The sequence below is a fragment of the Setaria italica genome, chromosome II, assembly GCF_000263155.2.
Source record: "Setaria italica strain Yugu1 chromosome II, Setaria_italica_v2.0, whole genome shotgun sequence".
Taxonomy (NCBI): domain Eukaryota; kingdom Viridiplantae; phylum Streptophyta; class Magnoliopsida; order Poales; family Poaceae; genus Setaria; species Setaria italica.
Genome location: NC_028451.1, coordinates 46,091,283 through 46,105,337, shown reverse-complemented (window position 1 = coordinate 46,105,337; position 14,055 = coordinate 46,091,283). Strand labels below are relative to the sequence as shown.

Below are 14,055 nucleotides of genomic sequence, written 5' to 3'. Positions count from 1 at the left end.
GTCGCCTCCCTGCGACCCACGCATCTTGCCAGAAGCGTGTTTTGGCCCCATTGCCGAGTTTGATCGTCGTACATGCAGCGAAAAGCAGTCTATCTCTATCGTCACAGGGTGTTTCGGTTCCAACCCACGTCTTATCTGGGGAAGCCCATGCATGCCATAACCATCTAAGGCGTAGCGCTCTTGCGAATTTATGGAGGTCAAGGATTCCGACGCCGCCATGTTTTTTCGGTAGAGTTGTCCTCGTCCAGTTGATTTTGCATTTGCCTCCAGTAAGTTCTTTGTCTCCCGCCCATAGGAAGCGTTTTCTGATTTTGTCGATGTCCTCTAGTACTTCTTTGGGCGTTTTGAGGGCCGTCAGCGTGTAGACGGGTTGTGAGGATAGGACAGACTTGGTGAGGCATAGTCGGCCGGCTTGTGTGAGATTTCTACCCTTCCATTTTGAGAGTTTGCTCGCCACTTTGTCGATCAGAGGCTGGAAATCTATGCGGCGTAGGCGTTCTACCGTTAGAGGGAGGCCTAGGTATTTTATCGGGAAGTTCCTCTGTGCGACCGGGAGGTCGCTGAGCAGTTCCTGAAAGATAGCGTGGGAGCAGCTGATCGGTGTGACACTCGTTTTTTCGATGTTCGTTCTGAGCCCCATCGCTTCCCCGAAATTTTGAAGGAGAGTCTTCAAGTTTGTGATGTCACGTGTGGAAGGTTTCACAAAGATCACGGCGTCATCGGCATACATGGATGTTCTCATAAATGTTGCACGGTTATTTAGTTTTTGAAGCAGCCTCTTTTCTGTGGCGGCCGATAGCAGGTACTGTAGGGGGTCAATCGCTAGGATGAAAAGGAGCGGCGATAGGGGGTCGCCCTGACGGAGTCCTCTCCCGTGTTGTATGTGGTCCAGCGGGAATCCATTTAGAGAAATTCGTGATGTTGACGTGGTGAGGATGGCTGCGATCCAGTCTCTCCATTTTGGTGGGAGGCCTCTGTGTTGCATCATGGTGAGTAGGTAGTCCCATCGTACCGAGTCGAAAGCCTTGGATATATCAAGTTTCATAAGCAAGGTCGGTTGATTACGTCGGTGGAAGCGGCGTGCTAGGTTTTGGACGTACAGGAAGTTATCGTGGATGCTTCGTCCTTTTATGAAGGCACTTTGGCAAGGTGAGACTAGTTTGTTCATGAGAGGAGCAAGGCGCAGGGCCAAGGTCTTTGTTATGATCTTCGCGATGGCGTGTATTAGACTAATGGGCCTGTAGTCTGCGATGCACTCCGCCCCTTCCTTTTTGGGTATAAGAATAATTGTGGCTTTATTCAGAAGGTTGAGATCGGCGCAGCGAGAGTTAAAGAAGGAGGATATCACCGCCATGAGGTCACCTTTGATAGTCTCCCAGCAGGTGGTGAAGAAAAGGCCTGTGAAGCCGTCTGGTCCGGGCGCTTTGTTTTTTGGCATTTGCGAGACGGCCCGCCGGATCTCATCTTCAGTGAAAGGGTTGTCGAGCATCGACAGATCGACTGTCGGGAGAGCAAGAGCTGGCCAGTTTAGGTCGAGCGTCCTGCGTGGCGGTTCCTGCATAATCTTTTGGAAATGGTCTTGTACGATCTGTAGTTTGTCGTTATGGGTAAATGCCCAGCCGTTGTCCTGACGTAATTTCTGAATGAAGTTTTTCCTTCTCCTGCCGTTTGCTTTAAGATGGAAAAATCTTGTGTTGGCATCTCCTTCTTTTAGATAAGTGACTCTGGAGCATTGTTTTTTCCTGGCTCTCTCTATGACGGCCCACCCCATGAGCCTCTGCTTCAGTTTGCCCCGTAGCTGCGTTTCTGCCGAAGACAGCGCGCGGGTATCCTGTGCCTCATCTAGACGTAGAATCACCTCCTGAGCCATGTGCATCTTCATACGTGTATCTGAAAGCATTGATCTACTCCAGCGCTGCAACGCCTGCGACGTGACATAAAGCTTATGGCCCAGCCTATGGAAAGGTTCCGTATGATGAGTCGGTGTGTTCCAGGCCGTGGAGACTATCTCTTGGAAGTGTGGCAATCGTACCCAGAAGTTTTCGAATTTGAAGGTTGCAGGTCGGCGTATAGTGGCGTGATTGGTTAGCAGCAGGGGACAGTGATCAGAGTGGGATGATGATAGCGCGTGTAACAGACAATTATCGAATCGGAGGTCCCAGTTTTGGTTGCAGAAGACTCTGTCCAGGCGGACTAGTGTTTGTGACCTTCGTTCATTGCTCCATGTGAATCTCCTATTTTGCAAGTTTAGTTCCTTTAAGCCGCAGAAGTTAATGGTGTTTCTGAAACTGTTCATGAGCCTCCGGTTGATGTTCGTATTATTTTTATCTCTTGCACGGTAGATTAAATTGAAATCCCCTAGGATTATCCATTTGGTGTCGTCAGATGGTTTAAGAGACCGCATGTGTCTTAGGAAAACTTCTTTTTCGTGGCGTCGAGGATGAGGTTGAAAAAGACGCACAGCAACCTTCCCATTGTTTGACTGAACTGAATGTAGTTCGAGGAGCACGGGAGCCGAATGAATTAGGACCAAACTCACTACAGCTTGATGCAAGCATGTAAATACGGATAATTTAATCATGCCACCACCATTTGCATAATTGCATGTGCTGTCGTGCTGAGCATATGTGACGAGCATTTCAGGGTCGTATTTCAACTCATGCAAGCATATCAAGAGTGCTAGCCTAAAAATTAGAACACATGCAACAGAGGTGTAGTTCAGGTGACTGATCAGAAATGGCAGGCAAGTCAAAAATTCCACCACACATTCGATTTGTTCTTCGACAGGAGGAAATGAAAAGGTTCTGCAGAGTCCATCTGAACCCATTGATCCGAGGCAATACGAGTACGAAGCAACCACTAGGACATTAGTCAGAAAGGAGGCAGTAGAACTGAACCGCTAGATCGGCACATCCAGTGAAATGTTGGCGCAGCAATGTCTTCCAAACCAAGGCTCCTCGTCCTCGTAAGCCCAGGGGCTCTCCTTGCGGATCTCCGCCTCCTCCTCCGGGGTGAAGTCGTTGGCGATGCCGAAGATCGTGCGGACCTGCGCGGGTGTCTTGCTCTTGATCATGTCGGCGACCTTGTCGCTGGCTGCTCCGAGGAGCCCCTTGATGTCGAGGAAGTTGGCGGCGAGGAGGAGGTCTAAGAGGGCGCCCATGGTGAGCTTGTCGACGAGCTTGCGGTCCCCCTCTGCCAGCGTCGTCTCGGATGCCGCGGCGTTGACGCTGCTGCTGCTTCCCTCCGCGGCGCCGTGGTCGGAGTCGGCCATGGCGGCGGCGGCGGCGTGCTTGTCGCAGTACTTGATCACCGTGGCGAGGGCCCTGGAGGTGACGTTGGATAGCGGGATGTTGCCGCCGGCGCAGCCGTTGTCGACCATGTCGGCGAGGTCCGTCGACAGCCGCACCGCCTCCTCCGACACCTTGAACGGCTTCCCCTCCGAGCTCACCAGGGTGATGGTCTTTCCGGCGGGAGCGGTGGCGCTAAAGAAAAAGGTTGCCTTTTCCCCGGCCGCCTCCGACGCCGCAGCCGCATCCCCCTGCTCCTTATCCACCGCCGCCCCTTTCTCCCTTCTCGTGCTTCGCCGCCGGCACCGCTCCCTCCTCGGGTCCGGCCCCTTCTCCTCCACAGTCGCCGCCTTCTCCTCACCCGAGACCGTCACTCCATTCCCCTTCCTCCCCCACTCCGCCGTCGCGCCCTTCTCACCAGCGGCCGTTTCTCTCTTCTTTCCCTTCCCCTCCGCCGTAGCTCCCTTCTCCTCAGCCGCGGCCGTCGCACCTTGTCTCCCTTCTCCACCGCCGTCACTCCCTTCCCCTCCGCCACCACTCCCTTCTCCGCATCCGCGGCCGTCGCACCCTTCTCTCCCTTCTCCGCCGCCGCCGCTCCTTTCTCCGCCGCCTTCTCCCCCTGCTCCGCCGCCATTCCGCTCGCTCCCACGACGACAAAACCGCTCTAGCTGGTGGGTATCCCTATATAACTTCCGGAAGTTGGGTAAGAGATTGAAATCTAAAGCCCACTAACGGCCCAGGCACGTAGCACGACATGCTTTTGTTTTATATTTTCTACACTTCTATAGTTCCGTTGCATGCACGGATGCAGTTACTTGTGCGTGGCTTCGACCTTTTTTTCGTGACGCTGTACATCCTTGCTCAAAAGATTAATTTTTTTTGCCGGTTATGTAATTTGAAAGCGGATAATAATGGGTTGAGAACAAACTAATTATAGTTTGCTATCTTCTTTATTCAAGTATTAAACAAATATACTCAACATTTAAAACACCAAATTTCAACACTTATCCAAACTTAGTTCAACAATTTCAGTAAATTGGTTCAACATTTTATGCAAAATGTTGAAGCAATATGTTAAAAATGTTGAACACATATCACAAATGTTGAAATAGTATATTTCGAATGTTGATTTTTAAAAACACAGATAAAAAATTAAAATATATTGATATTGGATCTTATTTTGTTGTATAAATTATAACTAACCATAGTGGAACCCAAAGCGCATTTATAGTTTGAAAGAAAAATGAAATTGAAGTTTCAATAAAAAAAAGCTCGCCAACCAACCCATCATTTGCAGTCATCCATGAGCTGCCGCATGTCTAGGTCGCAAGCAACTCCTCATTCGTACAACCTACTAACTTTGATCTGATCCATCCATCTTTACCTTGCACGAATCTTAACTCCTCGTTCGTACAACTTGCTAACTTTGATCTGATCCATCCATCTTACCTTGCACGAATCTTAGACAGTGGAAGCCAAGTAACAAAATACTTTTAGAAGCTATATAGGTTCCACGCTAGGGGGGGGGGGTTGAAGATGATGGACGCGAATGTTCCGAGTGGCTTCGTACGAGTCCGTTTATTGGGTCCTACTGGTGGGCCCGTTTCTCGAATTTTTTTTAAACGGTCCTGCTGGTGGGCCTAACGAGTTCGTTTCTCGAATTTTTTATATATTTTTTATTTTAGTATTTTGCAAAAATATATATCATAATAAAAAATTACAAATCTATACCTACACCTCCATTTGAAACGGCTGTAGCATACATGAAAATTGTAGATCTCAACGAGATCTGTAACTTTTTAGTTTAAAGTTTTTTCATTTGGTATCATCTTGGTGCTCAAATAATCGACACAAGTTTCAGATCTAAAATTTAAATTTTAGATTGAAACTGGATACCATACTTTCAAAAAATCATAACTAATTCATCTGAATTTGGATAGAGATAAGTTTTATATGAAAATTGTAGCACTCGACGAGATTTACAACTTTATAGTTCAAACTATTTTCATTTGGAGCCATCTTAGTCCTCAAATAATCGATACAATTTTCAGATGTAAAATTTTAAATATGAAACTTTTATAATTATTTTAGCACCAAGATTGATCCAAATGAAAAATGTTTAAACTACAAAGTTTTAAATCTTATTAAGAGTTACAATTTTTATATAAAGTTATCTCCATCCGAGTTCATATGAATTAGTTATGATTTTTTGAAAGTGTGCTACCTAAAGAAATAAATTCCGCCGGTTCAACTGGCGGGAAGGTGCAACCGTGCACATTCCGCCGTTTCATTTGGTTATAGCCGTTTCAAACGGCGGTATAAGGATAGATTTGTAATTTTTGACATATGTTTTTGCAAAATACTAAAATTAAAAAAATAAAAAAATCTCGTTTCTCCTTCCGACTGATGGGCCGAATGAGAACGCTCCTCAGTTTTGAGCCCACTTGGGCTTCGGTGTGTGTGTGTGTTATATACATCTTGGACATTAAAAAAATAATATTCGGAGAGGATTACCTTCTCGATTTCGAATTTAAATATAAGAGGATTACACTCAGGGAAAGGTGACAACGAAGTCATTTTCGCACGTTTTATTTCGTCTCTTGATAAGATACATATAATATACAGTTGCTGTGTCCATTCGATCAGCAGTTAGGAGGCTCCGATGTTGCCATCCAAACGCACCAAATTATAAGCAGACACGACGGGCAGCGTAAGATAAAAAAATATCCGATAAAGGCCGAATCGTAGTGATTCAGTTTCTTAATCGGCTAAATCCAAAGACATCTCCTGGCCAAGTCGGCCGCTCGGCGCACCGGCGCTCGCCACGTCCCTTTTTTCTTTGACATTTTCTGCAAAACTGGACATGATAAAATAACGAAAGGCTTGACGGCAGCATTAACCTCGCCGGGCTCACGGCGTGAGTAGTGGACGCCGTTCGAGCGGGGCCGGACGGGAGCGCCCGGCCCAGCCGGGAACCCGGGCCACGCGTCCGCTCGTGGCTTGCGCTGCTGCCACGCTGGGCGCGCGGCGGCCTTACACGTGGTCGGGGTGGGAGGTGTTGAAGCCACACAAATTGGGGCCCACCGGCCAGTTCCTTGTCTTGCAGCAGAAGCTGATCGATCGGCCTGACGCCTGACATGGCAGCGAGAGTCGTGACAAAGAGGCTGCTCGATGGATGGGCTCCAAAATTTGACCTGTCAAAATTAGAGCAGGCCAAAGCGTGGATATTTACAAAATTTTGTAATGAAACGGCAGGACACATATGTCCCGCTATTGCTCCAAAAAACAACTTGGTGCAATTTTATCAGTCTATTTATAGTCTGAAATGGAATCAACAGGAACTAGACGATGTTGGTGTACTTGCCGGTCACGTCCGGATGCCCCCCAGCAAATCTGCAAATGCCAAATGGTCCCCGAGCAACGGTTGGTGAGACGGCAGCCTGCTCGTGCTGCACCAATCACGCAGTCACGGTCATCCAAGTCAGCGTCCACGCTGTCCTATCGAAGGTTCTCCCTCACGGGCCCCACCCCCACAACCCACCAACCGATCGCGAGGCTGCACCCAACTTTTACTGCAACTGGAGAACGGAAATTCAGCGCGCCGTCGTCGATCCTCCCGTCCCAAACCGGTTTATGCAGATCACTGAATCGAGACGAGCAAGCGTCTCCTCGTCCATGGATTACAGTTTTTTTGCACATGAAATTCGACGAACGGCGGCCTGGCCGGCCGGGGTGGTGAACGTCACGTCGTGTCGTCGTCACCGAGCCCGGATGGTTCCGGCCTAGTTTAGTTCACCCCAAATCCTAACTTTAGCACTATAAAAAAGAAGATTCTCCATCACATCAAATTTGCGGTACATGCATGGAGTACTAAATGTAGATGAAATTAAAAACTAATTGCACAGTTTTGTTGTACTTTGCGAGACGAATCTTTTGAGCCTAATTAGTCAATGTTTGGACAATAATTCACAAATACAAACGAAACGCTACAGTGTGCTACAGTACTAGCACAGTGATTTTGGCACTTCAAAATTGGGCAACTAAACATGACCCAAGCAAGCATACGGTGTGGCGGCCCGGCGGCCCGGCCTTGCCGCCGATCATTTTTTCAGCGGCAAGTCGCGTGCGTTTCATGTAGGCGTCACCAGACATGGCTCGCGTACGTCGAGAGGCGCGCCGCGCGCAGGCCCAAACAGGAGACGCGACACGCGCGTCGCCGGCCGAAACTACGCGCGGCTCCCACCCGCACCGGTGGTGAGCAGCCCAGCAGCGGCCAAGACCACGAAGCGCACGCACCCCGCCCGTCCCGTCCCTTCCCTTCCCGGCCGCGCCCGACTGCCCGTGCCGACGCCAGACGAGGACACACATGACGGGAACGGCCCCCTGCCCCGCCGTATAAACGCCGTGCACACCCCTTCCCTCTCGCTCTCTTCTCTGCTCGCACCTCCGCTTCTGCTCCTGCCGTCTCCGCCTTCCTCGCTGCGCAGGCGCAGCCACTGGATTCTATTCTATTCGATTCGATTCGAGAGTGTATCTTTATCTCGAGCGTCAAATCGGAAGCGCTCCGTCCGAGGATCTCGCGCGCGATCCCGGTCCCTCCCTGAACCAGAAGCATTCGGCGCGTCCCAGGTATCGCTGCTGCTCCTCTCCCCTCCCTTCTTCCTGTCGACGCGCGGATTCTTCCCTTGAGAGTTTTAACTGAAGATTTTTCGGCGGGTTTGGGTGCGCGTTTCCCCCACTTGCACTGCCATGATCCGCTGGCCTCGGCTCAGTAGGCTGATGGTTCCATGCCTCGCGCGAGAGCCTCCGCCGCAACAGGTGTTTGGGGGGCATCATCTGTGATTATTCGTTCCGTTCGGCAGCTCGTGAATGCTGTTCTTACTACTGTTTGCAGCTCTTGAATTCTCAGCTCGCTTCGCACTGCGAATTCACGCAGTTTTTCTTTGGGATTCCGTTTCCTTCCTCGCAGGAACGATGGAGATGGACTTGGTCGACGACTTGGAGTTGCTGGACGACTACGACGACTTGGAGTTCGACGGGTTCGGCGTCGCCGCCGGCGACACCTCCAGGCAGGTACGGATCTTCGACTGCCAGGCTGAGGTACTGTAGTTTCTCTAGTTTGTTGGGTCAACTACTGAGGCACTGAGCTACTACTAGCATACAGACATCATCATAACTCATAAATAAATAAGCAACAACTTTTGGAAGGATGCGCGAAACGCAATTACGTGATTCCTGCTGGCAGTACCGACTGGAAAATGGTCAATGGCTGGTGGCCAAGGTTTTAGTTAATGAAAAGATGATCACTGGAGAACCCACCAAATTGCCACTTCAGGTGGAAAATGAACTTTGTTTTTTTATTGGTTGGCACCAACAGCAATGCTGTATCATGCCAAAAAAAAAAACGTGGTGTGCTTGTTCCTTGGTTTTAATTTTCTTTTGCCCTATATAGTTACAGATTTTGCTTGTCTTCTCCACGAGCTTCATAACAGGGACCCTGTTTTTATGCTTGCTGCAGAATAAGAACAAGTATGATACCACTTCTGCTGCAGAGTATAGAAATGGAAAAGACATGCAAGGGATACCGTGGGAGAGGCTGTATTACGGGAGAGATGACTACCGTGGTAAGAGGCTGAATGGGTACAGGAACTATGAGAGCCTCTCCAGGTCGCACGAGTTGTTGGATTCGGTGAGATTAAATGTTCTATATAGTTGCCTTACTATACGACAAGTCAATTATTTCTTCCAATAGTTCTTGAGCTTTCAAGAAGCGTCATCATAAATTAAGCTGAGCATTGCTGAACTACTGATGATATACTTTATGGAGTATCATTATGCAACCTATTTCACTTGCATCAGTAGGCTTTTTCATACTTGAGTTCAATCTGTTAGAGTAGTGTGTTCAATGGAATACAGTCATAGTTCTGGTATCTCCTGTGACGTAATTAGTTCTGGTACCTTATGATCTTATCTCAAACATTCAATTGTTGAGGTCATGCAGTCTCCAAACATTTTCAGTTTGAAGCACAACACGAAAAGGGACCAGAAACTCAGAAACTTGCTATTGATTCAGTTTTTCTGTTAGGGACATATGCACTCTTTGCCACACAGAAGTGACCTGTGTAACATTTCTCGCTTCTTTTGTAGGAGTGCAAACAAGTGGATAAAAAGAGCACATTCTATGATTTCTGTTTCAACACAAGACTTGCCAGGACAATGGTAGTTCATTTTCAGGTATATATCTTTTACAATTGCATTGGTTTCCACTTCCCAGAATTTGTAAAACAATTCATGGTAATGCCAAGTGATCCTGAAGGCTGTTGGATTGAGTAAGAAATTTTGGAGTTTATGATTGTCAATCATGACAATCAACATAATGCTTAGCAATTTTGAGGAAAAGGATGTGCATCAAACTGGGACAAGAGTGTTTTTTTTTGCCCCTTCAAGTCTTGCTTGTCGCAAGATGTTGTTGTTTTTACCCTTGCTTATTTTTTCATAATGCATTGCATTTTTGCATATCCAGAGTCATTTACAACAAAAGGGGATTTAGTCAGACAATCAGTCTGTCTATGCGAGTAAGAAGGATAAACAGTTCATAGAAAAAAACATAGATCAGAACGGCTGAAATGTTCATTCTACAAATGTTAGCCACTTGCATTTACACCCTTCTTTTTTGTAGATGTTACGATATTTTTGAAGGTTTGACTGCTTTCCGTTTCAGTAGGTGAAGTTTCTGTTTCCTACTTACACTTTCTCTTCATTGTAGAGTGTACCAGTAATACCATATCGCTAACTGCAGGTTGTGTGATAAGCTTAGTTAGATATGCTAGCTGAAGGTGTAGTATGTATCTACAATTAACACTGCTGTGATATAGGACAGCACTGCAACACTATCCTTTCACCAGGGCCCATAAGCAGGTGGACGAGCATCCTCAGCGGCCGGCGTTGTTGTCAGGACATCTGTGGAATATGGTATGGTAGGTTGTTTATGATAAGCGAGCCTCTGCTGGATAATTCATGCTCGCATTTTTTTGGCAGGTTGGACCTTAGATAGGGACTAACAAAATTTTATGCAGGACGTGCCATATGGTGTCAACTTTTCACAAATTATGTGTCTGAATGTTCTGTTGTGATGCTAGCTGAGTGAAATTTTGGTGCATGTGTCATCTGTTTATGCTGTTAACAACATGGTCGCATTGTTGTTACCAGTTCCTTTTCCTCTCTTTCCTGACGTTGTCTATTCAATTTCTTATAAACGATTATGTACAAAGTGCCATTTCATAAATGGTAAACCAATCAGATCACAGAAACTTTTGTTTTGCATTTTTTTGTATCATGTGAATGTCTTACAAAAAATGGATGTTGCTTCTAATATTGTTGGTGATTGTACTATAACAACAGCAACATGTTTCTTTCTGATGTAACTAGTCACTGTCAAATGCTGCTAAATGCCAAACATATAACTGAGAGTCTAGAGCAGAGCCTACCAAATGAGAATAATTTACAGGAGGTTTAGATAGGTTTATGGGTGGTTGTGTATTGGCCCTTTGGATTGTGCAAATTTTGAGCTTCCATCGAAGAAAACATACTCGCTTCAGACAGGTGGAGTGGCAGAATATTGGCTGCTATCTGATTTCTGGCTGATTCTTTGCCATGGAAAATACCTAATTGTGATGTTCATTTTATTTGTTATGCATTTTGATTCTCGTTTGTGGTGTGCTTGCGGAGCAACTAATTTCACTAATCTTGTTACACCCCTAGTTTGATAATATGTAGCTTGCTTTTGACTAGAGTATACTATAGCTAGCCTATTGACTACTGCGAACAACTGATTGTCCGCATTTCGTTGCTAGAAAAATACATCCATCTGTGTGCTATATGTTGTACAGAACACCAACTATGAAAATTTGCAACTAATGTTTTTTCTACTCCAAAGGTGCTAACCATGTTCTGAAAATTTGCAGCTGAGGGACCTTGTTTGGGCCACATCCAAGCATGATGTCTACATGTCACAGAATTATTCAGTGATGCACTGGTCTTCCCTTCTTCAAAGAGGGGAGGAAGTGCTCAATGTGATAGACCATGTATTTCCAAAGCAGGTTTGCTCCCTTTAACATGAGCTTATTTCTTTTTTATTCTTTGTATATCCAACTTCCAACCCAGTCCCTACTTCACAGAAGGTCCGTGGAGCCCGGCCATTGTTCAGAATGCAGATCTGCTCCATGGCCGTAAGAGACAATCTCATGGTAGCAGGTGGTTTCCGTGGTGAACTGGTTTGCAAGGTAGGTGTGCACAACCTTCTGTCATTGTTTGAATGTTTGTACGTTAGCTCATGTATTCATATTTGGACAGTACATTGATCAACCTGGAGTGGCTTTCTGTACAAATGTCACTGAAGATGATGATAACATCACCAATACTGTAGATGTGTACGAGTCTCCTAAGTAAGTAGCTTACTGGTTAGTATCTAGATTTTGAATTTGTAAGCACTCTGAAATAACTGTCTTTTCTTTGGGTGATGCAGTGGCTCAACACGAGTGATGGCTGGCAACAATGACCGTGTCGTCAGAGTTTTCGATACTGAGAGGTTCAGTGTACTTAGCCACTTTGCATTCCCATGGTCGGTCAATGTGAGTTACTCCAATATCCATGCCTTCCTCATGTATTTTGTAACTCAATCTTGTTCCACTATGACATTTGTAGTTTTGTGTCAATAACAGGACACATTAGCTAGCCCTGATGGTAAGCTTGTCGCTGTTCTTGGCGATAGTTCTGACTGCCTGATAGCTGATCTTCAATCTGGCAAGGTAATAGATTGCCATACAATGATGCAACTAGCCTGAACTTTGAACCTCCCACAAAGTGTAACATGAGACATTCATGTCTCTCGCTGTTTGCAGGAGATCGCGAGCCTCAAGGGGCACCTGGACTACTCGTTCTCCTCAGCCTGGCACCCCGACGGCCGCGTCCTCGCCACGGGGAACCAGGACACCACCTGCCGGCTGTGGGACGTCCGCAACCTCTCGCGGTCCTTGGCGGTGCTCAAGGGGAGGATCGGCGCCGTCCGGGGCCTCAAGTTCTCCTCGGACGGCCGGTTCCTGGCGATGGCGGAGGCCGCGGACTTCGTCCACGTCTACGACTCGCACGCCGGTTACTCGGAGGAGCAGGAGATCGACATCTTCGGGGAGATCGCCGGCGTGTCGTTCAGCCCGGACGCGGAGGCCCTATTCGTCGGGGTCGCCGACCGGACGTACGGCAGCCTGATCGAGTTCGGCAGGAGGCATCGCTACGACTACTTGAACTCGTATCTATGAAGCTGCAAGGGTCAAGGGATGTCAGTGTGTACAAAATGCAAAATACATAGTGGTATGGTCGTTGTGTTTGCCAAAGGCATAGGTGCATGCTGTGTGCGCCTTTCTCGAATGCTTTTGTAAGGAAAGGATGTCAGTACATGATTTCGAATGCTTAATGATGAGAGTCGCTATGCTAATGTTTTCCCGGCACCAGAGCACGTCTGTTTTTTTTTTTTGATTTTTTTTTAGGAGCGAGCACATGTCTGTTAACCGAGCCCCAAATGCAAACGTGAAACGATCATCGATCGCACAGTGAGGAAAAGTGGCCGTGCGCCCAGCGCCCAGCGGCTGCTATCCTTGGGCCTTGAGCCGCCGAGGCCTCGTTGGGCTGCAACGTTGCCACCAGGCCGCGTTGTTGTTACCCCACGGGCCGAACGGGGTAGAATTAAAAAAACTGGGCCGAACGATCGTTGAAAGGCCTGTGTCAGTCACCGCGCCTGCATTTTTTTGCTCGCCTCGCCTCTCTTTTCCCTGAATCGTGCAAACTACTGACGTCTGCAGCACGCGGGAAGTCGCAGACTCTGAAACTGGTATCTTCCAGTCAGATGGAGCCATGGCAGCTTCCACACGGGACGCTGCAACAAGGCAGTGCGGCAGTGTGCCTGTGTCCAGCTAGTTGCTTTCCCCTTTCCGACGCGGCCGCAGCGGCTGGTTGTTCTCTGAAAGCCACGGTGGTCAATTCCGAATCTGAATCTGAAAAATGCAATGCTACCAAGCACCCATCAATGGACGGACCACCACCAATGGGCAATGGCGGGGGCAGGTAAAGGCATCTCGATCGATCTCCCCACGAAAGGCGCTGCGCCTTTACCGGGATCATTCATCGCAGGCAAATATTTCACTCTGGCTCTGGCAGCAGTAGTTTTCCTTTCCCCCCACCCGATCGATCGATCTGGCGGCCCCAAGCAATGCAAGGAGCCAATGCAGGTGAGAAAAGCAGCCTCGCCGCCGATGCTGCCGCTAATGCTAGCACTCGGTTTGCGCCGGCGGGTAGGCTGTGCTACTGTTCTCGCTCGGTGGTGTGGTGCGGGCACTTCACTTTCAGTTTCCCAGGTACTTTCCAACACATCAAACATGTGCGAATTGCAAATGCTGGCAAAAAGCTGCGGAAAGAGGTGGATCCGAGTTCGTTTCAAGTCACATCGTTCCTGCGCTTTCTTGCGCAAGCTGCTTGTACCTGCCCGTGCCTTCTGGGTTCAGACTCTCGCTCGCTCGCATGCGAACACCAGTTTATCTTTGTGCTCTGCAGACTGCAGTGGCAGAGCAGGTCAGCCAACAACAGGCATTAGTCAAGGAAATTAGCTCCAAGCTACTGCTCCCTCCCTTCCGAGCCCCAAAATTATAGGAAGGATGATAAAGATTTATAGCACCACCGAATAGATATACTATTAAATATATTTAATAAAGAAACTAAT

At 47.7% G+C, this 14,055-nt stretch overlaps 2 protein-coding genes across 5 annotated transcripts; one reads left to right on the top strand and one right to left on the bottom strand.

Moving 5' to 3' along the window:
* Positions 1-2,899: 2,899 nt before the first annotated feature.
* Positions 2,900-4,665, bottom strand: LOC101752945 (SKP1-like protein 1A). Its single transcript, XM_004959782.1, has 2 exons — positions 4,647-4,665; positions 2,900-3,828 (listed from the first exon to the last, which is right to left on the bottom strand). Exons 1-2 carry the CDS (start codon positions 4,663-4,665, stop codon positions 2,900-2,902), a joined length of 948 nt encoding a protein of 315 aa, XP_004959839.1.
* A 2,958-nt stretch (positions 4,666-7,623) lies between these two features.
* On the top strand, positions 7,624-12,793 carry LOC101756305 (uncharacterized WD repeat-containing protein C2A9.03). 4 transcript variants are annotated; one of them, XM_022824396.1, is made up of 10 exons: positions 7,624-7,916; positions 8,257-8,387; positions 8,806-8,976; positions 9,435-9,521; positions 11,252-11,386; positions 11,468-11,569; positions 11,640-11,731; positions 11,812-11,917; positions 12,008-12,094; positions 12,188-12,793. In XM_022824396.1, exons 2-10 carry the CDS (start codon positions 8,262-8,264, stop codon positions 12,599-12,601), a joined length of 1,320 nt encoding a protein of 439 aa, XP_022680131.1. In that variant the 5' UTR covers positions 7,624-7,916; positions 8,257-8,261; the 3' UTR covers positions 12,602-12,793. The 4 variants fall into 4 exon arrangements, with proteins under 4 accessions (XP_022680131.1, XP_004958378.1, XP_004958377.2 ...); XM_004958321.4 differs by having other exon boundaries at positions 7,631-7,916; positions 11,465-11,569; XM_004958320.4 differs by having other exon boundaries at positions 7,635-7,916; positions 8,257-8,360; positions 11,465-11,569.
* Positions 12,794-14,055: the final 1,262 nt, after the last annotated feature.